The 25,096-nt window shown below is 38.5% G+C and overlaps 2 protein-coding genes across 2 annotated transcripts; one reads left to right on the forward strand and one right to left on the reverse strand.

Annotated features, from left to right (window-relative positions):
- Window positions 1-14,052: 14,052 nt before the first annotated feature.
- Window positions 14,053-15,648, reverse strand: LOC132842150 (uncharacterized). Its single transcript, XM_060864815.1, has 3 exons — window positions 15,533-15,648; window positions 14,896-15,380; window positions 14,053-14,785 (listed from the first exon to the last, which is right to left on the reverse strand). Exons 1-3 carry the CDS (start codon window positions 15,553-15,555, stop codon window positions 14,307-14,309), a joined length of 987 nt encoding a protein of 328 aa, XP_060720798.1. The 5' UTR covers window positions 15,556-15,648; the 3' UTR covers window positions 14,053-14,306.
- A 557-nt stretch (window positions 15,649-16,205) lies between these two features.
- On the forward strand, window positions 16,206-20,596 carry LOC132842561 (uncharacterized). Its single transcript, XM_060865295.1, has 2 exons — window positions 16,206-16,266; window positions 17,854-20,596. The coding sequence occupies exon 2, from the start codon at window positions 17,870-17,872 to the stop codon at window positions 19,916-19,918; it is 2,049 nt and encodes a 682-aa protein (XP_060721278.1). The 5' UTR covers window positions 16,206-16,266; window positions 17,854-17,869; the 3' UTR covers window positions 19,919-20,596.
- Window positions 20,597-25,096: the final 4,500 nt, after the last annotated feature.

Consider the following 25,096-nt stretch of genomic DNA (forward strand, 5'->3'; position numbering starts at 1 on the left):
ACTTTATACTTTTGATATCGCTGTCAATGGACACATCAATACTAGTTCACTAGGTTATGGACTAAGAGTACCATCAGTCTAAAACTGTCTGGGGAGATAATATAGCAGGAAAAGCACAGACAACCCCATGTAAAAATAAATTGCTAATGTGAAAGTTAGTGTGTAGATGTTTTGGTGGAGTTAGAATTCCAATCAGAATCTGGTTCAAAATATTTCAGTCAGTAATTGAACTCATTCAATTGAATTGAATTGAACTCCAAAACTTCTGTAATAAAGCTCTGAACTACCAAGAACTGAATGTTGAAAGATCCCCTTTCTACCACTTCATCCTGAGACTTACTGGCCCATCTGCATCTGACCAGCAAAACACTTTAACATCAAGAGACACAATCCGACATAGATTAGATAGATTATTGGACAGAACTAACCTAATATCAAACAAAACTTGAAACCTGTCTGGCCATAAATTGACAATACACTGTGGCAACGTACATCACCACAGTAAACAACCCAACACTGAGGAAGAACCTGACAAAATAAAGGCTGGCTGAGGACAAGAGGAGATCTGACAAATACAGCAGCTCTAAAGACAATATACTATGTTCCAGCTGTGACCTCTGAGCAGTAGAGACAGAGCTGCATTTAATAACCCAATGCAATAGATATATACTACTTCCAGTCATTAGGAGACACAATCCCTGGGTTATAGAGCTAGAGTAGAATAGATAATCAAACTGTGCTGCTGAGAGAAAATAAGGAAATATGTGACTGCCACTACCTCGAGCCTCATGTTCCACATACATAACATGTATATAGGTCCAAAATCTTCATGGCTCAGAAGACGATCGGAGATGGTACAATTTCTGGATGCCTCGGGATGGGTAGAAAGAGAGAAGCAGTGGAGAAGGACTAACATATGTGCTGTTCATAATATTAGCAAGTCAGATGTATTAGAGCACAATATTATGGGATGTATTACTGTATGTGTACGCCTGACAAAAGAGATGAGGTGTCTGAGCCCCGAACACTATCAGGAAGACTGTTCCAGAGTTTGGGAGCTAAATAAGAAAACGCTCTACCACCTTTAGTAGACTTAGATATTCTGGGAACTACCAGAAGTCCTGAGTTTTGTGATCTCAGAGAGCGTGAAGGATTGTAACGTGTTAGAAGACTAGTTAGATACATGGGAGCTAAACCATTAAGAGCCTTGTACATAAGTAGCAGCAGTTTGTAATCGATTCTTAACTTAACAGGTAGCCAGTGTAGAGATGATAAAATTGGGGTTATATGGTCATACTTTCTTGTCCTAGTGAGAACTCTGGCAGCTGCATTTTGGACTAACTGTAGCCTATTTATTAAAGATGCAGGACAACCACCTAGTAATGCATTACAATAGTCCAGTCTAGAGGTCATGAAAGCATGAACTAGTTTCTCAGCATCAGATACAGACAGGATGTTTCTCAGCTTGGCAATATTTCTAAGGTGGAAGAATGCTGTGTTTGTGATATGTTTTTCAAAATAAAATCAAAATAACCTGAAACATAGACAGGGAAATAAACCACGGGAAAACTAACACCTTGACAAGCCAAAGGTAAAAACAAGGACAAAAGAAAGACGAGGACTCTGCAAAGTCACATGCAAGGCCAACGATCACAAAAGCTGTTCTGGGAACACCACGAAACGTTTCGTAACTTTGTTCAGGAAATATTTTTATGGCTTCTAAGGAACTAACAGACTAATTCCAGCTCATTTGTTCGTTATCAAGCTTGAGCGGTATGTGTGTGTTTGTTTACAAAAAATGTGTAGAACAAGCTGTCAGGTTAGATGAGGGGATGGGTCTGTTTGGGCAGACGGGTTCTGGTGAACTGGGTGTGCTGGGCTGAATGGTGTAAGTGGATATGCTAAGACTTGTGCTGCAGGTAGGCGTGACAGTATCGGGTGGTTGGTATGCAGTTAGGTTTTTTTGTTGAATTAATCTTTCGAGCACAAAAGGCACCTAAATGTTTAAACAACATGCAGCTAATTTTTTAGATTTAATTGTGTGACAGGGTCAACTGCCTGATGGGTCAGACACCCTACAAACTCGCCAGTGAAATATACTAATTGTATCAAAGCTGACAGATCTATGTTTTGTTGAACTGAATATTGTATTGTTTTATTTTTACTGGTATTATTTTTCATTATCATTATTTTTCTTCTTGTAATGGTTTTAATGTCTGTGTTATGGCCATTCATATGGACTGTATTAATAAGGAGTAGTTTTGTAAGATTTTTATATTTACATTTATGGCATTTGTCAGACATCTTTATCCAGTTTATACTTTATACTTTTGATATCGCTGTCAATGGACACATCAATACTAGTTCACAAGGTTATGGACTAAGAGTACCATCAGTCTAAAACTGTCTGGGGAGATAATATAGCAGGAAAAGCACAGACAACCCCATGTAAAAATAAATTGCTAATGTGAAAGTTAGTGTGTAGATGTTTTGGTGGAGTTAGAATTCCAATCAGAATCTGGCTCAAAATATTTCAGTCAGTAATTGAACTCATTCAATTGAATTGAATTGAACTCCAAAACTTCTGTAATAAAGCCCTGAACTACCAAGAACTGAATGTTGAAAGATCCCCTTTCTACCACTTCATCCTGAGACTTACTGGCCCATCTGCATCTGACCAGCAAAACACTTTAACATCAAGACACACACAATCCGACATAGATTAGATAGATTATTGGACAGAACTAACCTAATCCCAAACAAAACTTGAAACCTGTCTGGCCATAAATTGACAATACACTGTGGCAACGTACATCACCACAGTAAACAACCCAACACTGAGGAAGAACCTGACAAAATAAAGGCTGGCTGAGGACAAGAGGAGGTCTGACAAACACAGCAGCTCTAAAGACAAAACTGTGCAAAACAGCATGTAAACAGTTTGATGGATTGTAAGCAGCATGTAAACAGTTTGATGTGTCAGTGTGTGTGTGTTTTGTGTAGGTCTGTGCAGTCCATACAGATGATGTGTGTGTATGTATGTTGTGCTCAGTACAGTTCAGTTCAGTTATTGAAAAGTCTGATGGCTTGTGGGAAGAAACTATTACACAGTCTGGTTGTGAGGGCCTGAATGCTTCGGTACCTTCTTTCCAGGAGGGTGAAGAGTGTGTGTGAGGGAAGAGAGACCCCAATGATCTTCTCCGCTGTCCTCACTATCCGCTGCAGGGTTTTGCGATCCGAGATCGAACAGTTGCCAAACCAGACAGTGATGCAGCTGCTCAGGATGCTCTCAATGGTCCCTCTGTGGAACATGGTCAGGATGGGGGGAGGGAGATGTGCCTATCTCAGCCTTTGTAGGAAGTAGAGACGCTGCTGGGCTTTCTTGGTGTTGAGTGACCAGGTGAGGTTCTCCGCTAGATGAACACCAAGAAATCTGGTGCTCTTGACGTCTCTACGGATGATCTGTCAATGTTCAGCGGAGAGTGGTCGCTCTTTTCTCTCCTGAAGTCCACAACCATCTCTTTAGTTTTATCCACATTCAGAGAAAGGTTGTTGGCTCTACACCAGGCAATTAGATGTTGCACCTCCTCCCTGTATGCTGACTCGTCGTTCTTGTTGATGAGACCCACTACGGTCGTGTCATCGGCGAACTTGATAATATGATTCGATCTGTGCATTGCTGAACAGTCGTGAGTCAGCAAGGTAAACAGCAGTGGACTGAGCATGCAGTCCTGAGGGACTCCAGTGTTCAGTGTGGTGGTGCCTGAGATGTTGTTCCCGATCCGGACTGACTGAGGTCTCCCAGTCAGGAAGTCCAGGATCCAGTTGTAGAGGGTGGTGTTTAGTCCCAGCAGGCTCAGCTTCCCAGTCAGGTTCTGAGGGATGATTGTATTGATTGCTGAACTAAAGTCTATGAACAGCATTTGTACATAAGTGTCTTTATTGTCCAGGTGGGTGAGGGCTAAATGTAGGGCTGTGGCAGTGGCATCGTCTGTGGAGCGGTTTGGACGATACGTAAACTGTAGTGGGTCCAGTGAGGGTGGTAGCTTGGTGTGAGTGCAACGGGACAATAGCCATTGAGGCAGGACTCTGTAGACTTCTTTGGGACAGGAACAATGGTAGTCTTCCTTGCCGCTACGTTGTTCTGCATCTCAAACCGAGTGTAGAAGTCGTTCAGCGCATCTGGGAGGGAGGCATCGCTATCACAAGCAGGTGAAGCTGTCTTGTTGTTCATGATCGCCTGTATGCCCTGCCACATGCACCGGGTGTCCCCGCTGTCTTGGAAGTGGCTGTGGATTGTCTGGGCGTGTGGTGATGGTCTTGGAGACGGTCACGTCATCAATGCACTTGCCGATGTAGCTGGTCACTGCTGACATGTATTTTAGTTAGTTAGTAATTCTAAATTCTAAGATTATGATGCTCTTGTAACATTAAAATAAACCGTGTTTATTTATTTTTTTGTCGCTCAAAATACGCGTCATAACTGCCGACTTGCGAAATCCGACACAGAAGCAAACGTATTTTTGGTTTGCTGCAGCCGGCAAGTTAAAATTCTGTTGTCATGAATACGAAGATGACTCAAATAGACGTTGAACATTTTATTTGAAAGTAACCTTCAACCCAGCGTCTTTTTTGTTAAGTTTAGTTCAAACTGTTCAAAATATTTTTGTTTGCCTGCAGAAATAAAATTTCGTTTACTCGGTAGCAGTTCATTGATTTCATAAATGAACACACTACAGTTTTTTCAATACTTTCCATAAAGGTAAAAAATGATATATGCATTTACATTTACATTTACAGCATTTAGCAGACACCCTTATCCAGAGCGACGTACATAAGTGCTTAAATCTCTAACATTGAATACATTAATGCTGGCTCATTAAGTTACATACTTAAGATACCATGAGTTTAAAACATTTGTTCAAAGTTACAATGAAAAAGTGTCAAAGGTGTGTTTTTTTTTTTTTAATGCAAAAGATAAGGAAATAAGTGCTAGTTGAAGTGTTTCCTGAATATGCAGTGTTATCTTAATTTTAGATGTCAAAAGGGTTTTGTGGCTCCCTGTGTTTTATTTTCTGTGGGAAATGGGTCCAAATGAGGGTCAGGGTATATTCTGGCAAACAGTTTCCCTATTGCGTTTCACAATCAGCATAGCAAACTGTAGCACACGCCGTTTACCAACATGCGATGGGTAACTCGCAAAGCACAATGAGTCTCCAGATGTAAGAAGCGGGGCAACAGTTACAAAATTTCAAAGTTAAATTTCATGCAAACAGATATTAATAGACAGGTTTCAGTCAAATATTTATACTTTATTTAGCAAAATTCAGTGTTATAAACATGCATCCTCTTCTATGTTTAATATTCTCATCAAGTGAGCATCATGAATTTAGGAATCAAAATAATAAAAGATAGGCTACTACACCTGTCAGAGGAAAATAAATTTATTTTTGTGCCCTTTTATTTATTCATTTATTTTCTTATTTTTCTATGTTTGTGTTAGATAAATCAATTTGTGTGAAAATGGTATCGCAAAAACAAGTAAATTAATGCTGAATAATAATTAATTACGTTTCATAATTAATTATTACTATTTCTCTCAACGGCTCTGAACCGCATACTAAACCGCATATCAATCAATCAATCAATCAAACTTTATTTATAAAGCACTTTAAAACAACCAAAGTTGACCAGAGTGCTGTACAGAAGAATATATACACATAAAATACTCAACTCATACAAGACATAAAAACAAGAAAACAAACTAAGAAACAAAATGACAAAATCAGGTGTTAAAAGCCAAGGAAAAAAGATGGGTTTTAAGAAGCAACTTAAAAGAAGACAATGCCCTGCTAAAAAAACCAGCATTGCTGGTCCAGCATAATGTATGTCTTGCATGCTGGGACCAGCTTGGGATGGTGATATGCTGGTCCAGCATTAGGTGCTGGTTGCTGGTGTGCTGGCTGACCAGCCTGGTATGGTAGTGTGCTAGCCAATCAGCCTGGGATGCTGGTGTGCTGGCCGACCAGCCTGGGATGCTGGTGTGCTGGTCAACATACAGTATGTTGTCTTTTGGATGCTAGTATAATCCCAGCAAGACCACAACAAAACCCATTTGTTACATACCACATTTCTTAGTGCATATTCATAGTTAAATAAAGACCAAGACAATTTTCTAAAGAATTGTAATTCACTTTTTAATAAAGAAAAACTATACCAGGTTACGTATGTAACCCGGTTCCCTGAGAAGGGAACGAGACGCTGCGTTGCTGGCCACGCCCCGGGAGTCCGTTCGCGCTCCCTTCCGACAAATAGAAGCTGGAGCAGTGTGACGTAGATGCCCTTATATGGACTTACTGGCGAGTAATTACTCCGTCACGTGTCCTTTCCGAGGCATTAAAATGGCATGTGTGCACACAGAGCTTCAGACACAACTTCCTCAAAGAAGCATTCCCATAGCGTCAGCACTGACGCAGCGTCGAGTTCCCTCGAAAGGGAACATGGCTTTCATTATATATATATAAGTTTGTTTACAATATTTATTGGACAATGACATTTGCCATCATACTGTAATTTACACACGTGCACAAATAACGTTACACAATATAACCTTTACAACATACATTTTTGGTCTTAGCTTCCGCTCTCTCTTTTAGCGAGGAGCAAGTAGTATGTGGTGGCGATGACCATGTTTTTTTAAGAGGTGCTACCTGGAGTCGTTTGCCTTTAGACAACTCCTGCTCTATATCTTCTTTATTCTCTGAAAAATTATAGAAACAAAACAAGAAACAAAACTATATATCATTGCTGTCGGGCGGAAATCTTGTATGTTCAAATTTTGTCAATTTCATATTTTTTCATATATTGATGCTATTGGTCAGTCCCCACGTGGGTCTGTTATTTTTACAAGTTATTAACCAATCTAAAGTCTTGAAAATAGCTTGAGCGCAAATCTCATAACTCCATTGGACACTTCAACTGTCCACCTCTTCCTCACTCCGCGGGAGAGCTTCGCGGCATATTTCACCTCAAGAAGAGTCGCAACGAATCAACACGTCTTCTGAGGTAAATGTCTTCAAAACACTGGGCTCAAATAAAAAAAAATCTTGACCCCCGCTAGTTCTGGTGCTCGTCTGAGGACAGGAATTTAGCACAAGACAATTCACTGCAACGTGGACTAAACCCTGTGCAATGCAGATAAGGTACGGCGTTTTTTTTTTCATTTCCTGAAAAATAACGGTTTTGGAGATACGAGGATTCTGCCTGACAGCGACGATATCACTCATTTGTTTATATTGTGCAGTGAACGAGTTACGATAAAACAACTACTGCTTAAGTTACATACCTTTAAGTGTCAGTATTTGTGCCCTGAAGAAGTCTTGCTTCCATTGCAGCTACCCAATAAACCTGAGTTTGGTCAAACATGTCGTAGAAATAATCTTCTTTTGCCTGTCCACCCTGTACATGCCTTGTACAAAATGTAGGCATTCACCACCACTAGGTCAAGCATATTGTAAAAAAACGCTACTGGCCACCTGCGTGTTGCTGCTCTTACGGAATACATCCGCGCCATTTGGTCCAACATGTCTACACCACACTGTAAAAGCAGAGAGAGAGAGAGAGAGAGAGTCATGAGTATATGTGCTTTTTTCTATAGGCCTGTATATGTATAGTACACATCAGAAAACATTGTAGCACTGGTGTAAAATTATACACACATTCACTTACCTTCATGTGGTTATAGTCTGTTATCGTGTTGGGTTTCCTCTTTCTGCCGTCACCGATCGTCACGTCTTGGTGCATGGAACTTAGAACACACACAGTCTTGTTTTTTTTAGGTGCATAAATTGTCAAGGAGACACCGCCACTTGTAAGCACTGAAGTGGAGAATACCTCTCGCTGTGCAGTGTCTTTTGCAAGTTGAGGAAGTTCACGGCAGACTTTATTCACCGTGCCCAGTAGCGTTGTTTTGCGCTGCAGAAGTCTGTGCGACAGTTACAGTAAAGTAAAGAAATTGACCGACGTGACATTTCTGCCATCATCCAAAAATGGCTCCATCAGATTCATGGCCACGCTCTCTGCAAGCCTCTCTCCTTTCTGACGACTGGGGTCGTTTCCCAAGTAAGGAGATGCATTGCAGACATATTTGGTCTCCAAATCCGTGGCCATCCAGAACTTGATCCCAAATTTGTCTGGCTTGGTTGCAATATACTGTGTGAATGGACAACGGACCTTGGTAGGGAACAGCTGTTCATCTATGGTCATGTGTTCTCCTGGAGTGAAACTCTCAGCACAGTTCTTGTTGAAGCGTGTTCAGATGTCGGAGACCGCAGCAAATTTGTGTGTTAGAAGGTGTTGCATAATTGAGATAAATCTATCTCGGGGCATTGTCTCTTTGAAAGCAAATATGATTTGAATATGAAAACACAACGTGTGTGTGTGTGTGTGTATGCATGTGTGTGTGTGTCTGTGTGTAGCATCATTTTGGTAGATCATATCAAAGGCATATCAAAAGTGTGAAATATTTACAAATGTGTAGCTTTTTTTTTCTGGAGGCCTAATGAAATGCAATGCCCAATTTGTGTGTGTGTGCGTGCACGTGTGTGTGTGAAATGTTTACAAATGTATAGCTTTTGTACTGTCTGGAGGACAACTGAAATGCAATGCCCAATGCTTTGAACAGTGTTTGACTGTGTGTGTGTGTGTGTGTGTGTGTGTGTAGCATCATTTCTGTAGATCATATTTTGCCCTCTGCTAGGCAAAGGCATATCAAAAGTGTGAAATATTTACAAATTTGTGGCCTTTTTTTTTCTGGAGGCCTAATGAAATGCAATGCCCAATTTGTGTGTGTGTGTGCATGTGTGTGTGTGTGTTTGTGTGTGTGTGTGTGTGTGTGTGTGTGTGGTGTGTGAGCATGTGTTTTGGGTGCGTGTGTTAGTGGACATTTTATGTGTGCATTTTTGTGTCTGTATGTATGTTCATTGCGCTGAAAAGGGCAAAAGTGTGATCTACTGCCCCACTAATTGTGGCCGGGTCAAATTGACTCGGGAGGACTTGAGGAGGAATGTATTTATTTTACAAACACATGGTTCAACGAAAATAGACAAAATTAATTTTACTTGCAAAGTTCATAATTTGGAACAATCCTGGTAAATTTCAGGCAAATATGTGGAAGGAAACCCAAGTTATGACACAGTAAACTTTCCAGATGAGTCAAATAGACCCCAGTTCTGCACAAGGGTTATATAAATATCATATGTACTATGGCAATGACAAACCTTAGCACACAATTTTTTATAAATAAAACAGACTATTTTGTATAGATACGGCAGGCCTTTCTGAAGGTTTCCATGTCAGACACAGAGGTCTGGCCTGCCTTGGATCTGAGCTACTCTGAGTGAACAAATGCAAATGAGCCAGGCCTCACAGGTGATGGGTGTGTTTGCACAACAAAAGCACGGCTGAAAAACTGTGAAAATCTCAACAGGGGGGAATCACACCTCGGGACCCGCACCAGAGAATAAAAAAGTCAGTAAATCTAGTGTTAATTTCGCTAGTTGAAACAACTGCTGTGCAGCCGTCAACCAGGTACCTCACATATGCCAACATTCGGATTCCCAGTGATCAGCAGATTTGTCGTGTAGAAGCAGAAGCTTTTTATTTACCCCAAAATAAAATCCTAATTACGGTGGCAAAAACATGATGATCTGGAACACGTGCACTTATACTAATTTCGATAAACACTGTAAGGTATTTAATGTAGTCGAAAACATTGCGAGATTTATTTTTGGAAAGTGCAGGAATTAAAGTTACATCTAGGGATGAGCGAGTACAGCATTATCTGTATCTGTATCCGTATCTGTTAACCATATGAATTATCTGTATCTGTATCCGTACTCGGAGTGGGTGGGGCCTAACCCGGAAGTAGGCGGGGCTTATCTTGAAACGGACGGGGCTTTAACCGGTAATAATTAATCTGTAATATTTATAACACTAGCTTACTACCTTTATGTTTTTATGAAATACAGCAAAAACGTGTCAGACACTCTGTCTGGTTACTGGTTAGAGACAGCTGAAGGTTAAAAAAAGAAAAAAAATCTCCGACAGGCAGAGTCGCAATGCGAGTCGCATTCTACCAAGCAAGCACCACGTCTGAACGAACCCACGTTTACCAGAACTCTACTGGTTAGTAAGTACGTATTATTTACGTTACAAGCCAAAGTAAAAAGCTGAAGAAACCCTAAACGTTAACGGAAAAGACCCGCGAACCCGAGTGACTGAGGGAGAGACAGAGAGCTGTTCTATGTGTGACTGTGAGTGAGCAGAGCGAGACACAGCAACACAATACATCTGTATGTGTGTAGGGGAGGGGCGCTGTGACTAGCCTATCACAGAACGCTGACACAATCAGCTACCCAATGATGATTTTCATTCAATCCGAGCACAGATATTGACTCGTATTACTCGTATAATACTCGTACTCGGCAGAAGTGCTTTATCCGTACCGGATACTCGTTTCAGCCGAGTATCCGGCTCATCCCTAGTTACATCATTATACATTTCCTTCGGATCGCGGTTAAAGCCTATCGCGTGCTATGCGGGTAACTCACGGGATGGGTAGCATAGCAAGAAATAATGTGCATTTTAATATATCACGGGTGGGTCGGCGGCGTATATGAGAGATATGATAATTCACTTTTTTTTTTATATAAATGAGCGTTCATTTAAAACAGCATTCATTAAAAAAGGATTAAATGATATCGAAGCTGCCGATTCGGGTGACGTTTATGATTTGAGCATCTCTAATGTACAGTAAGAAAAAAGATTAAGCCCTAGATGATTTTAATTGCAATCTGAACGTCCACATCAGTGGTCACCATCCCTATTTCAGAATGTGGTAGACATTAGGTGGTTCTAAAACTGTATCAGCATGAGACCCCCTGGCAGTATACAATGTGCGTCCTAGTTTGTGTCCCCTTCCACAGAAAATGAATGACACAAAACAATTTCAAACTTACAAACCATACATATGAAATAATACAAAAGAATGCTTTATGCAATGATTTGATAAGTTATGTTGCTTGGTAGTCTTTTTTCTCTGATGATTACATTCTATAAATTCTATAGGCATAAATGTGACAAAAGTTTGGCTTGCCATCTGTGCCATCTGGCAACACCGCAGGAGGCATGATGACCATCCGTTTGGGAACAACTAGGTTAAAATCCATATTACAGTTTTTTTCAATCGCTAACAAGCGCTTACCTATACTTAAGATAATTTTTCTAAACTCTGAAACCCGGACTTACACCTACAAAACAATTTGGCCAAATTGATCATTTTCCTCTCAAAAACACATTTTGTTAAATATAAACTAACTCTCCATTTCAAAACAGAACACATCTTTCTCTGCACACACTAGCTTTACCGAAACACTGGAAATCTGACTCAAAATAAAATTATTCTGTCAAAGAATAACACTTGTTTTCACTTCACAAGGTATATGCAGTCAATCAAAGTACACCAGGTTTCAAAATACTGGCTATTGTTGACATTAGAAAAACTGCATAGACTTTTATGTTTCAGGTAACATGCAATCCACCTTTTACACAAAATTTCTTAGTTGGGAACTGTATGTCCACATGTACAGTAATGTTCACATTCAAACGCATTCCAGTAAAAAGCAAATCAGTTCTTTTTTTCTTTACTGTTTACTAAAGGAGGTTCAGTAGAAACACAATATAATAGAACAGAAAAAGTTTTAACGTATTGTTTACAGTGAACAAAATATCATATATAAGAGCATTCTGAAAAACAAAACAAAAAACAAAACAGCAAAAAGCCCAGATAAGAAGGGGGGAACTAAAAATAGCACAAAATTAATGTATCTAATCCCTGCGATCTTCAGGGTTAGGCCACATGTTTTCGTCAACATCACATCTGATATCATCCAAGGCGATGCACCAGGGATAAAACCGCTTGGTATGTCGGATCTACCCTTGGCAATCTTGAACTGTGACCCAACTGTTAATCTCCCGAAGTTTGCAGATGATACGACGCTCATCGGTCTCATCCAAGATGGCGACGAGTCTGCATACTGACAGGAGGTGAAGCGGCTGATGATATAGTGCAGTCAGAACAGTCTGGAGCTAAACACCTTCAAAACTGTGGAGATGATAGTGGACTTTAGGAAAGACCCCTCAACACTACTCCCCCTCACAATATCCAACAGCCCGGTGTCATCTGTGGAGGCCTTCAAGTTTCTGATCACTACCATTTCCCAAGACCTGAAATGGGAGTGCAACATAAACTCCATCATCAAAAAGGCCCAGCAGAGGATGTACTTTCTACATCACTTAAGGAAGTTTGTTCTGCCACAGGAGCTGTTGATGCTGTTCTATACTGCAGTCACTGAATCTGTCCTGTTCACATCCATCACCATCTGGTTTGGTGCAGCAACAAAACAGGACAGGAACAGACTGCAGCACACAATAAAAACAGCAGAAAAAATAATTGGCGCCCCCCTGCCTACTCTCCAGGACTTATACGACACAAGAACCAGAAACCGGGCAGTAAAAATCACCACTGACCCTTCACACCCTGGACACAACCTCTTACAGCTCCTCCCTTCTGTCAGGTGCTACAGAACTTTGTTTACTAAAACTGCCAGACACAGGAACAGTTTCTTTCCCCAGACAATAACCCTGATTAACAACTCACCATAATTATATTCACTGCTTCATATCTATATGTGCTGCATTATCAGGACTGTCAGTCATCACATCATCTGTATATATTACACACTACTGCTGCTGTATATTGTACAAAAAGAATAATATTGCACAATATTGGTTATTTGCACTCCCACACTTTATGTACATACCTGATCGTTCATATTCCGTATTCATATTTTATATATTTTATTAATTCTATATTCATATATTATACTCATTCTGTCTATATTGTATCTCATCGTCTGCATTGTTTTCTTGTATAGTATAGTGTTATTTATCTCTGTACCTTTGAGAGTCACAAACTGCTGGAACCAAATTCCTTGTGTGTGTCAACAAATCTGATTCTGATAAACCATAAATATTTGACTGAAACCTGTCTATTAATATCTGTTTGCATGAATTTTAACTTTGAAATTTTGTAACTGTTGCCCCGCTTCTTACATCTGGAGACTCGTACCTTTTAATTCCTTTCTATGGTATCGCACTGGGTAAACAGAAGGAACATTGTGCTTTACGAGTCACCCAACGCGTGTTGGTAAACGGCGTGTGCTACAGTTTGCTATGCTGATTGCGAAATGCAATAGGGAAACCGTTTGCCAGAATATACCCTGACCTTTGAGTGTTTAACGTTGCCGACCCCTGGGCTAGATGTCCAAACAAATTAACTTAAACAACAGCTGAGTCATTTAAAAGGAGACCTACTGTACCTCTTCCTAAAACACTTAATATTTTCCCAAATATTTTCCTAAATATTTTAGATATTATTTTTTTTTTTTAACGCTATTCCTCCCAGCAGAGTTTTTAGGCTGCTGGTATACTAAGTCTGTAACAGTAGTACATTACTCATAATAAGTAGTGTACCAGTGTAGATGTATTCATTGATGGAGGCTTCAAAGCATTTTTGTATCTCTCTCGTTATTATTTATTTATTTATTTATTTATTTATTTATTATGTTTAATGAAATTTTTCAACAGCCTTCCACATCAGTCTGACCAAGATTTGATTATTTTAATGATCAAGATTAAATAAAATATATATATTTTAATCTAATTTAAATTATTTGAGGTCTGGCTTGGTGTGCATGGGTTGGTAAAATATTTCAATTTCAATTTATATATTTAGATAATCTTTAATTATCTAAATCTAATATATTTGATTGGATGTTAAATAAAATCTCTTTATTTCATCATATTTGTTATAGTCATTTTTATTTTCGATATTTAACCAGATTGTATGAAAGCACTGAAGTTATTACACACAACATTGTTTTTGTTTAAAGTATAGTATAGTATGTTTAGTATAACCTTGTCACAGGGTTTATATCACTTCTAGCTCACAGATTCATTGGTTTTTATTTACTGCAACATTCATTTACTACAACATCCAATTACTGTATTTATTTATGCTCATGTTTAGTGGCTTTTAATGCTCTTGAATATGACATAGAATCATAAGTTTTTTGTACTTTATTCTTATTTGAACAAAACTCTGAAGTGCTACAGAATATTTATTTTTCTGTGTAACTCTGTTCAAAACAAAAGAATTAACAATATTGTGATATTGAGCTGTTCTCTTAGGCACAGATGGCTGCCAGTTGTTTGTTGTTCTCCTTCATCTGATTGATGAGTTTTGGCAGGTCATTGCCAAAGAGGAGCTCAGTTCCTGTGATCTGCTCTATGGCCTTCATCACATCCTCCATCACCTTCATCACAGGCTCTTGGAGGATGGATCTGCGAGTCTGATGTTCAGCTACACTGACCCTCCCACTCAGGACACCCAGAAGATTGACAGCTCCTCTCACTTTCTCCTGGAACTGACCTACAGACTGTTTCTGCTCCTTCACTTTCTCAATTCCTTCATGTATCTGCTTCAGCTGGTCATCTTTCTGACTGATGTCACGTTCGGTCTGGGAAATCTTAGACATGTAGTGAGATACTTTAAGTTCATATTTTCTCACTTCATTCTCAGACATTCTCACCTCCTCTTGAGCCACTTGGACAGCTTTATTTGCTTGATCCAGTTCAACTGCACCAACAATAATCATGGTAGGACCTGAACAGTGAAGAAACAAACTATAGAGTCAGAACAGACTCTCACATGAAGGTTATGATGATGAAACAGTTCAGATGTCATTATTTTTATCTGTATGCTGTAAAACTTACCTGCAATCCATCCAATGATAGGTATAAATAACACTCCTGCCCCAACACCTGTGACAATTTCAGCATCACGTTTCCTTTTCTGCTGATCCTGAAGTGTGTGTATTGCTGAATCCAGATTTCTCCTGGTCTGCTCCAGAGCTCCCTGAGATTCTCTGAGTAATTTTTCATTTGATTCCTTCTTTTCTCTAAAGTTGTCTAAGGTTAGTTTTGTGTTATTCATCTCCTGCTCGAGTTTCCCCTCCTCTTGTATCAGTCTCTCTAAGTTTTCATCCAGACTCTTTAACCCTGAACTGGCTTCCTGTTCTGACTGCTTCAGGAGCTGATGAGCCTGTACTATCTGCTGTCTGATGTAGTCGTAGTTGGAGCATTTCCCAGTTACAGGATCTACATCTGCCTCAATAAGAGAATTATAGACTTCATTCAGGGAGGAGATCCCACCTTTCAGTGGAATGAGAACAGCTTCAGCTGTGTTCTTCAGCACAACTCTGTAGAGACAAACAAAACATTTCAACACAGAAAAGTCTTAAAGAATTGAAATGAATTAATTTTTGTTTTGGTTGAATAATTTTATGCAATTCTATTTAAAAGATCATTAATTGTTATAAATCATTTCTGTGAATTCTGGAATTCAACTCACTCGAATGATGAAAGCTGGTTCATCTGAAACAGGAATTAAACATGTTAAAGGGGAAAAACTCAAACCTGATCATAAGATCATCATAAAAATCTCCTTCAGTGTCTCTAGTCATCTGTCATCTGTTACAGAATGATTTTATTAATAAAAGTCCTCTACAGATCAAATAATAAATTATTAAAATTATTATTAAATTATAAGATTATCAAATAATAAATAAAAACAAGTTTAGTCTTTCATACTAAAATACTATTTTATGAGTCTTAAACATGAGATTGTTGTTTTTTTCTTCTATATTTCTTTATAATAAAGTCATGAAGTCATTTTATTTTTGGAATTTAAGTTTGAATGAAACCAGGTTATTATATATTTAAACACTGTAAATAGTATAAAAAAATAATAATAAAGAATTAAAAAAGAACACAGCACCTATAAAAGCAGCCTGAAACATGATTACCTTGTCACAGGGTCTCCTGAAGATAAATCTGTAATCAGAGTGTGAAAGTTTAACTCTGTTGCTGTTCTTTCTCTTCTGGATCACCACAGTCACTTATTATGTGAGATTTATAAGATTATCTTCTTTTATATATGTATCAGAGGTGGGTGGGTGAAAAGGGGAGGGCAGATTACACATTATAAATACACAGGGGCTTTTAGTCTTGAGTCAGTGCACCACTTGGATCACAGAGCAGACAGAGAACCTCCACACCTTCACTGAAGAATTTCAGCATATCCAGGTAGGAAGAAACTGCTCTCAACAATTACTTTTAAAGTTTTGTTACACTGCAAACATTTAATCCTTTTATACAATTCAATTTAAATGTATTTATATTGCGCTTTTATTTCTGAGTGTGTGTCTGAGTGTGTCTGAGTGTGTGTGTGTGTGTGTGTGTGTGTGTGTGTGTGTGAGTATGTGAGTGTGTGTGTGTGTGTGAGTGTGTGTGAGTGTGAGTGTGTGTGTGTGTGTGTGTGTGTGTGTGTGAGTGTGTGTGTGTGTGTGTGTGTCTGAGTGTGTGTGTGCACTCATTAGTTCGCATGCACTCATACACATTTACGTCATATAACTTGTCTACATCTTTTACTTCATCTCACTCTGAAGTTTTATTTCACTCTGAGGCTCATGAAGTTTAATGAGCAGGCCTTTAAAAATCGATTTTCTGTTCATTTACTTTAATATTCTCTAGTGTAAAAGGTATTTATGAGTTTACTTTATATCGTGTGCTTATGATACTATATCATACTCTACAACAGTATACTGTGAGGGCTTACTTTTAAAGAGGTGATGGTTTTATTCATGCATCTTACCATGATAAAGGTCTGACTCATGTGTGTCCTTTCTATTCCTTTTGGACAAAACATGACCCCAAAATTTCCTGTCTGTTTTTGGGCTTTATCCAATGACTTTGTACTTAAACTAACTTCCCTTTTTTGCACATTTATATTGGGCAACATGCTCTTAAAAGTCATTCACTGTTTACAGTGAGTCTGAGTGGCTCATAGCTTTTGTTGTTCAATTATGTTTCACTTCTTTAGTTTATATTAAATGTTGTTATTTAAAATTTCCTAAAGTCTAAACTGATGTCTGATGTAGTTGTAATTGTAGCATTTCTCAGTGAAGAAGCATGAGATCTGGGATTCTGGGGTAATTTCCTATTTACAGGACATTTTAGCTGGAAGCTAATGATCTGATGAGAAATACAACAGTAAAACATCTGTCCCACAGTTAAGCTTGGAGGAAGAGGTGTGATGGTGCTGGGAACCATTTCAGCTGTTGGTCCTGGTGAAAAGTGCACTAATAATATAGTTTATATAAAGCTGCACATAGGTTTACCCACAAGGCGTAAACATTTAAAGAAACCAAGTGGTAAAGGTTTTCCATACTAAATCATTATCTATTTATTTAATCTGTTCTAATTTTCTGACCACTGATTTGACTTTAAGACCTTTAAAATATTAAATTAATGGTTCAGCACTGACATAATACCTAATATTTATCATACTGAGAATCTTAAAGTCTCTATAATATTAAACACAATCACATCTAACTTGTCTAGTGTTCAAGCACGTTGAAGTTGAGTGTTGAAGTGTTGAAACATTTTGTTAGTTCTGTTAGTTTTATCAGATGTAAACACTCCACCTTTACTCATGTGTCCACCAAATAACTAAACCCACCAAAAGTAAGAGCTCTCAGACGTTGTCTCTGTGTATCATGGTTCAGATTTTTATTATGGTTTCCACTGTAAGTGTACAAATTGTTCTCTGCTGGCACCCAAGAAGGCAGCCATGGTGATCTCATTATTAATTTATTTTCTTTTTGTTTTTAGTAGGAAAAAAGTAGCCATGGATTCGCAAATTGCAAAGAAAACTCAAAGCCTCACCACAGCTGAGGACATGAGGAACCAAACCAAGCTTGTGATGCAGCCGTATGCCAACTGGGAGGAGTATCTGACTCCTGCTCCTCTCTCCATAGCCATCCTGGGAGAGCTGGTGTTCATCTCCTCCAATACAGATTTCTTCATCAACAAGAACCCACCTAAAGATGGCTACAAGTTCATCAGATGCCCAGAGTCATTTCGTGCCTGCCTCATGCAGGTGTGTAACTCAGGCTGGTGGGCTTTCAACGAGGCCCATAAGAACATGGACCAGATTAGACTTTACACCATGGCAGTTCCTGATTACATGAAGATGGCTGTGAAGATCCTGTTCCAAGGCAGTGATGAGGTTGTTGAAGCTCACCTCCCTAAACAGCTGGAGAACATCCGTGTTGTTGCAGATGACTGTCTTGAGCTGGCCAATTCAACAGAAAAACGGTTCACTGATGTCATCAACATTATCCAAGAACTGCTGGAAGCATGTGTAAATGCTGAGCACTTTTATGGAGAGGAGCTGGACGAAATCAAGAGGAAACTGGAGGAAGCCAATCTGAGAAAACAGTCATCAGAAGAAGCTGCTAAACGTTCAGAGAAAGCAATTAAGGACATGGAAAAGCAACTGACCGAAGCCCAGGAAACATATAAGAATGCAATGGATTCACTGCCCAGTGGATGGGAAATGATAGGAATGGATTTGGTTGATGGCATATCTGAAGGCATCACAACTGTTATTAATGGAATGGCGTTAATCGTATCTAAAAGTGAGACACAGAATGTCCCTGCAAAAAATGTGTCTAAAAGTCCAGAACCTGAAGCTGATTGCTTTGATGAAAATAAAATTTATAGTAAATCTGCAGAAATCTTGAAATGCACAGAGAAAATTCAAGTGTATGTGATTGATGACAAAATTAACTGGAAAGATTTGTATGATCAAAAACACAAAACTACAAAGACAAAATTTCAGGCAGATCAGTTCAAACGAATCTGGAAGGATTTAGAAAAAATGCCAAACTGCACAGCAAAAGAGGAAGCTCAAAACATCTGTACCAAAGGCATCGAGATCTGTGAAGAACTAGCAAAGTATGCACCAGAACAGAAATGTGAAGAAGTCAAAACAAATGAGTTGATTAAACTGATCAGAAACCTGAATGAATCAGCTCACAGATTTGACAGCAAAAGTAAATCTGTCACAAATTCTCCTGCTCTGGCTCCAAAACCACCAATGATGTATAAAGAAGAAAGTAAACCTGGGAAGGTGAAAGTTTCACAAAGGGCATCAGATAATGCCAGGTTCCGCATAGAGGTGAGCCGCGCTCAACTGGACAAGACCAGAGAGATGTATGGTAAGGGTGTAGAGAACATGGAGAAGAACCAAAAGGAGCTGACTGACATCCTGATCACCATGAGGAGCTGTGAGATCAAAGAGATAGACTTTAACACCACTATAAAAATGTTGGTTAAGGGTATGGATGCCATGGGGAGAGTGAAGGAGCAGTGGGAGAAGATGGTGCGCTTCTTTCAGATGGTGTCGAACATTGTGAAAATCAGTCTGACCAAAACCCTTAAAGATTTTGTATCCACATCTGAGGAGACACAGAAGCTTTCCTACAACGCAAAGCTCTTCTCCAAAGATCTGCTCTACAATCAAGCCTTTCAAGCCACTAATATCGCCAACCTTGTCAATATGATCTCTACAACCTACACTGAGGTGTCCACCAAACACATCATGGATCGTGTCAGCTCTCTGGGAAAACTGATGGTCATGGACAAGGAAAAGCCAGAGTTTCAGTTTGAGGTTGATCAGTTACGGAACGCCTGTGATGGGGCTCAGAAAGCCATCTTAGGTCTTGTCCTCAAGAACAAGAAGGAGTTTGAAGAGAAGAGTTTTGCAAGACTGGAGAAGATTGATAAAGAGTTGCTCGCCATTCTCCCCGCTGCTGCTCCAGAAGAGATAAAGCGCATTCAAGCAGCTGTTAAAAGTGGATTCACAGAAGAAGATGAATCAGCCTACGCCTGAGTGAATAAACAAAAGTTCTTCTCTACAATTATATCCAATAAAGCTCCTAAAGTATAAAACAAGTGCCTTACACTGTAATTAGCACAGTGTTCGTATTCAAGCTTCTTCTCACATGTGATCATAAATATCATGTGAGCATCATATCATTCATTTTTGTTACTTTTAATTAACTTGCTTTTTCTAATTACATTTATATTACAAATATTATACACACATGTAATATTCTTGTGTGTGTTAATATATGTGTATGTATTAATGCTCTGTCTTAACAGCAAAGTGACAAATTTATTCTGCACTTCAAACTATTCTCTAATACACAATATAACGTATATCTTTTTCTAGTAGCTTTGCATTTAACAAAAAAATAAAGATTTCTTACTTATGTGTATTATTTAGTACTCAGTAGTTTACTTAAAGTGATAAATTTCTAAAATGATAAAAGTTGTTTACTTCACCTCCTTCTTCAGGTTTACAATTATAAAGACTAAACTCTTATAAATGGATGTGTTTTTATTATTTTTTCAGTGTGGGCGTTGATGTTAAATTGGTCCTCTATCACTGTACCAAGCCAAATGTACCAGAAAAATCTACTAGAAGATTCTGACAAAAAAATAATTGCCTTACAATTTGGATTTGTTTGTTTGCACTTTGCCAGAATAAACGCTCTCTGCAATTTCATTCATTTTGTACTACTCTTCTGATTTCCCCTTGGGGATTAATAAAGTTCTCCACTAATAATACTTTGTTGTAACACTTGTTAAGCTATTGTAAGAGGGACTATACACTCTCAGATGAATCTCCAGTCTCCTGCAAATGGGTCCATCAGAATAATGCAGGCATTCTTGAAAGGTTTTGAACACCACACGTTACAACTTATTACACAACTTCCTGCACATACTTTACCTGCACGTACAACGACTCATACGTCAGCACACCAAATCCTAATAACACAATTACCTCCATAGACGAAATAAACACACAAAAATAAATCTCACACTATCGTTATGGCAACATTTACCTGTATGTAGAAATGTTGAGGAATGTTGATAGTTAAACAGTCTACTGCCAAATTAAACAGATAGACAAACCTATCACAAAAAGGGGTGGTGGGGGTGTGGTGGGTTAGAGGTTAGGGTACAGACAGCAGGTCAGATTTTTTATACTGTTTGTCTGTCTATTGTAGTCACATTTGCTTACACGTTTACATAACACTGTTGCTAAAGTAATAGTGCAAGTGTTTGTGTATGCATGTGTGTGTGTGTGTGTGTGTGTGTGTGTGTGTGTTTGTGTCTGCATGCATGTCTGCGATACTGTGTTTGTCTCATATTGAGAAATGTTGCCATACAGCACCCTCTGCTGTTACCTTATGTTGTGATTCTGTTTGCTTGCTTATTTATTTAATTGTTTGTTTATTTATTTATTAGTAAAAAATCTGCACTAACTATAATTCAATAAATATCTTTAGCAAGGTTTCAGTAATCCATGTCCTTAGTTTGTCATCAGCAAACAGTTTGCAGGCTTTCTTGTGCGTCATCTTTAGAAGAGGCTTCCTTCTGGGACGACAGCCATGCAGACCATTGATGCAGTGTGTGGCGTATGGTCTGAGAACTGACAGGGTGACACCCCACCCCTTCAACCTCTGCAGCAATGCTGGCAGCATTCATACGTCTATTTCCAAACACAACCTCTGTATATGATGCTGACCATCTGCACAACTTCTTTGGTGGACCATGGCGAGGCCTGTTCTGTGTGGAACCTGTCCTGTTATACCGCTGTATGGTCTTGGCCACCGTGCTGCAGTTTAGATATTAATGGCTGTGTGTTGAGTTATTTTGAGGGGACAGCAAATTTACACTGTTATACCAGCTGAACACTCACTACTTTACATTGTAGTAAAGTGTAATTTCCTCAGTGTTGTCACATGAAAAGATATAATAAAATATTTACAAAAATGTGAGAAGTGTAATCACTTCTGTCAGATACTGTATATTCATTGTCCATGGCTTTGGAGCTAAAACAGTTCCATAAATACACAAGTCTGCTTTTAAATATTCAGTAAACTATATTATACACATCATCTGTCACTCAGATACATGAACAATGTTTCTTATGTCACTGGCTGCTTTGTTACGACATTAATTCAGCTAAATTCAGTTCAGTTTTATTTGTATAACAATTTTATCAGCAGACATTGTCTCAAAGTAGCTTAACAGAAATATATTAGGATTTAATTTATTAATTTAGAAATGTATAAATTTATCTCTGCATGAACATAAAGCTCCAGAAAGCAAAGAAAGGAAACACAGAACTTATATAAAGCGACAAACTGGAAAATACAAAGGAGGCATTTAATAATCAAAAGAAAGAAATGAAGCAAACAATTGAAGTTCATGCACTTGGTAAGGATGCCCTCTGTTGGTCTGTGGGGGAATTCAATTCAATTCATATTTATTTGTATGACGCTTTTAACAATTGACATTGTCTCAAATCAGCTTTAGAGAACATAAACATAAAACAAAAGTTTAATATAAAGATTAATATAATACAAAAATTCAAGATTAATATTAGATATATTTAAAAGTATCTTTTCGGAATTGTCCGTGGTGGGCGTGACACGAAGTCTATTTTTGCTTTTCACTGATAGAGACTGCAAAATCTGTTGTGGTGATTGTAGTCCTAAAGCCATCATGTAATGCCCAAGCTGCTCATTCACAGTAATCAAACATCCACAGTAATCTCAGGTATCTCCAGATCTCCATGTTGGGCCAAGTGATGAGACATCTGTTACCCATGTCATATTTTTCATATCATCTATATAACACATGTCTAGTAACTTTCCAGTAGTTACCCTGGTGTTCCTTTACATTACACATACACATACATGTGTGTCTGTGTGTGTGATTGTATGTGTGTGATTGTATGTGTGTGTGTGTGTGATTATGTGTGTGTGTGTAATTGTATGTGTGTGTATGTGTGTATATGTGTGTGTATATGTGTGTGTGTATGAGTGTGTGTGTGTGCGCGTATGTGTGTGTGTATGTGTGTGTATATATGTGTGTGTATGAGTGTGTGTGTGTATTTGTGTGTGTGTGTTATTTCAGATATTATATATATATATATAATAGAACTAGCAATTACAACTCCAATATTGATACTATGATCAACTGAAATATATGTAGAAGTAATTTATTTTGTAACATCATTGGTGTTCCAGTCAATTGTGAATTTGTCACACTTCAATCCCCCTCCACCCCACTCACTTCATTATTACGCGCCAACATACAGTATCATCCAGGGAATAATAAATCTGACTCCATCCTGCAATGCCTGGTCCCCAACATCCCCTTTGTCATAGAAGTGGACGCTTCCAGCTGCGATATCTGGGGCATAGAATTCCAGTGGCAGGGCACCCTAGGTAAACTCCTTCCCTGTGCATACTTTTCAAGGCAAGGCAAGTTTATTTATATAGCACATTTCATACACAATGGTAATTCAAAGTGCTTTACATAAAAGAAAGTTAAATCATCAAAAATACAATAATCACAACAGTAAAACATAGAATTAAAAAAAAATTGAACCCTTGGTATTTCTAACTGACTCTAATGATCTGAGTGGTCTGTTTGCTTTACATTCAGTGAGCATATCTGCAATGTATTTAGGTCCTTGGCCACTGAGTGATTTATAATTATTTCAATTAATGTTTTCCCAGCCAAACGCAACTAAATCAATAATGACCACATTTTTTCCACTTGCTGTGATCCAGTTGACAAAACCCTGACGTCTCAATCCATCCTTCTACCGTCCATTTTCATCGTTCCCGTACGGTGGGATATCATGGAGGAAATACAATGTGCACAATTTAACGAAACTTCTCCCCCAAAATGTCTGCTGACCAAACAGTATGTTCCCACTGACATCCAGCAGAGAGTCATCCAGTGTGTACAAACTGCACTGAGCTCAGGACATCCAGGACTCCACCATACAACAAAGGTTCAGAACACTTTTTGCTGGCCCTCCTTGACCACAGATCAAGTTCATGTTCAAGTTCACTTTATTTATATAGAACATCTAAAACAGCCATAGGACTGACCAAAGTGCTGTACAATAAAAGTGTTAGTAAAAATAAACAAAATGATAAAAAAATGATACTAAGACAAGAGATAATGAAAGCAAATATAATATAATAATACACACAGAGAGAGAATTTTTTTTTTGCTAAATTGTAAACCAGGTTATTAGTGATTAATGACTGAGGAAGAAGGAAAAAAAAAAAACTTTCGGATTAAATAACAAATTGGAGCCATAAGAGGCTGAAACCATGGATTATGGTGTAATCAAGTTTTATTAATTACATAATACATAATCGCATGCATATATATATACAGTATATGTATATGTGTCATATGTGTAAAATACTGAATGTCTCAAAATTCTCCAATAATATTCTCACATTATTGAGGTAACCAATGAGATCGTGTTGACGTCACTAAAGCTCCGCCCTCGCGGCATTTTTTCCGATTCCGCATGCTCGAGATCTTTCTTTTCTCTCTATAACTTCGGATGCAGACGGACGCTTCTTGGGGGTCGGTGATCGGCTGTTTGGCAACACTGGACTGTGACTGGAGCACTGATGGCAGGAAATGACGGTAGCTCTGGTAGTGATCCGGAAATGGAAGATGAATCGTGTAGCGGGAGTGCAGGAGGGAATGAATGGTGGAAAGTTGTGAATGGGAAAAGGAAGAAAACTAATAGTCAAGGATCATTTATGGATAGTGGAAAGGAGGATTACGTGAGTAGGAAAAACATAGAAGAATATCAAGTCATGATGAAATTTGCAGAATCAGGTATGACGATAAATCCTATTAAACTGACAAAATCTCTTAATAAAGCTTTAGGAGTAATCCATAGTGCAAAGACTCTGAGAGATGGTAACCTGATTATTATGTGTTAAGATGAAAAACAACAAAAGAAGCTTTAAGTATAACCTCGATGCTTGGACTCTCGGTGTCATGCACATTGATGAAATCTAAACCTTGGATTAGAGGAGTAATAATTGGAATTCCTACTGAGATGGATACAGATAAAATTAAAAGTTGTGTTGAAGGAGGGAAGGTAGTTGGAGCAAAACGGCTTCAGTACGTGAAAAATAAAGAAAGGAAGGATAGTCTATCAGTAATG

The sequence above is a fragment of the Tachysurus vachellii genome, chromosome 3 (genome assembly GCF_030014155.1).
Source record: "Tachysurus vachellii isolate PV-2020 chromosome 3, HZAU_Pvac_v1, whole genome shotgun sequence".
Lineage (NCBI taxonomy): Eukaryota > Metazoa > Chordata > Actinopteri > Siluriformes > Bagridae > Tachysurus > Tachysurus vachellii.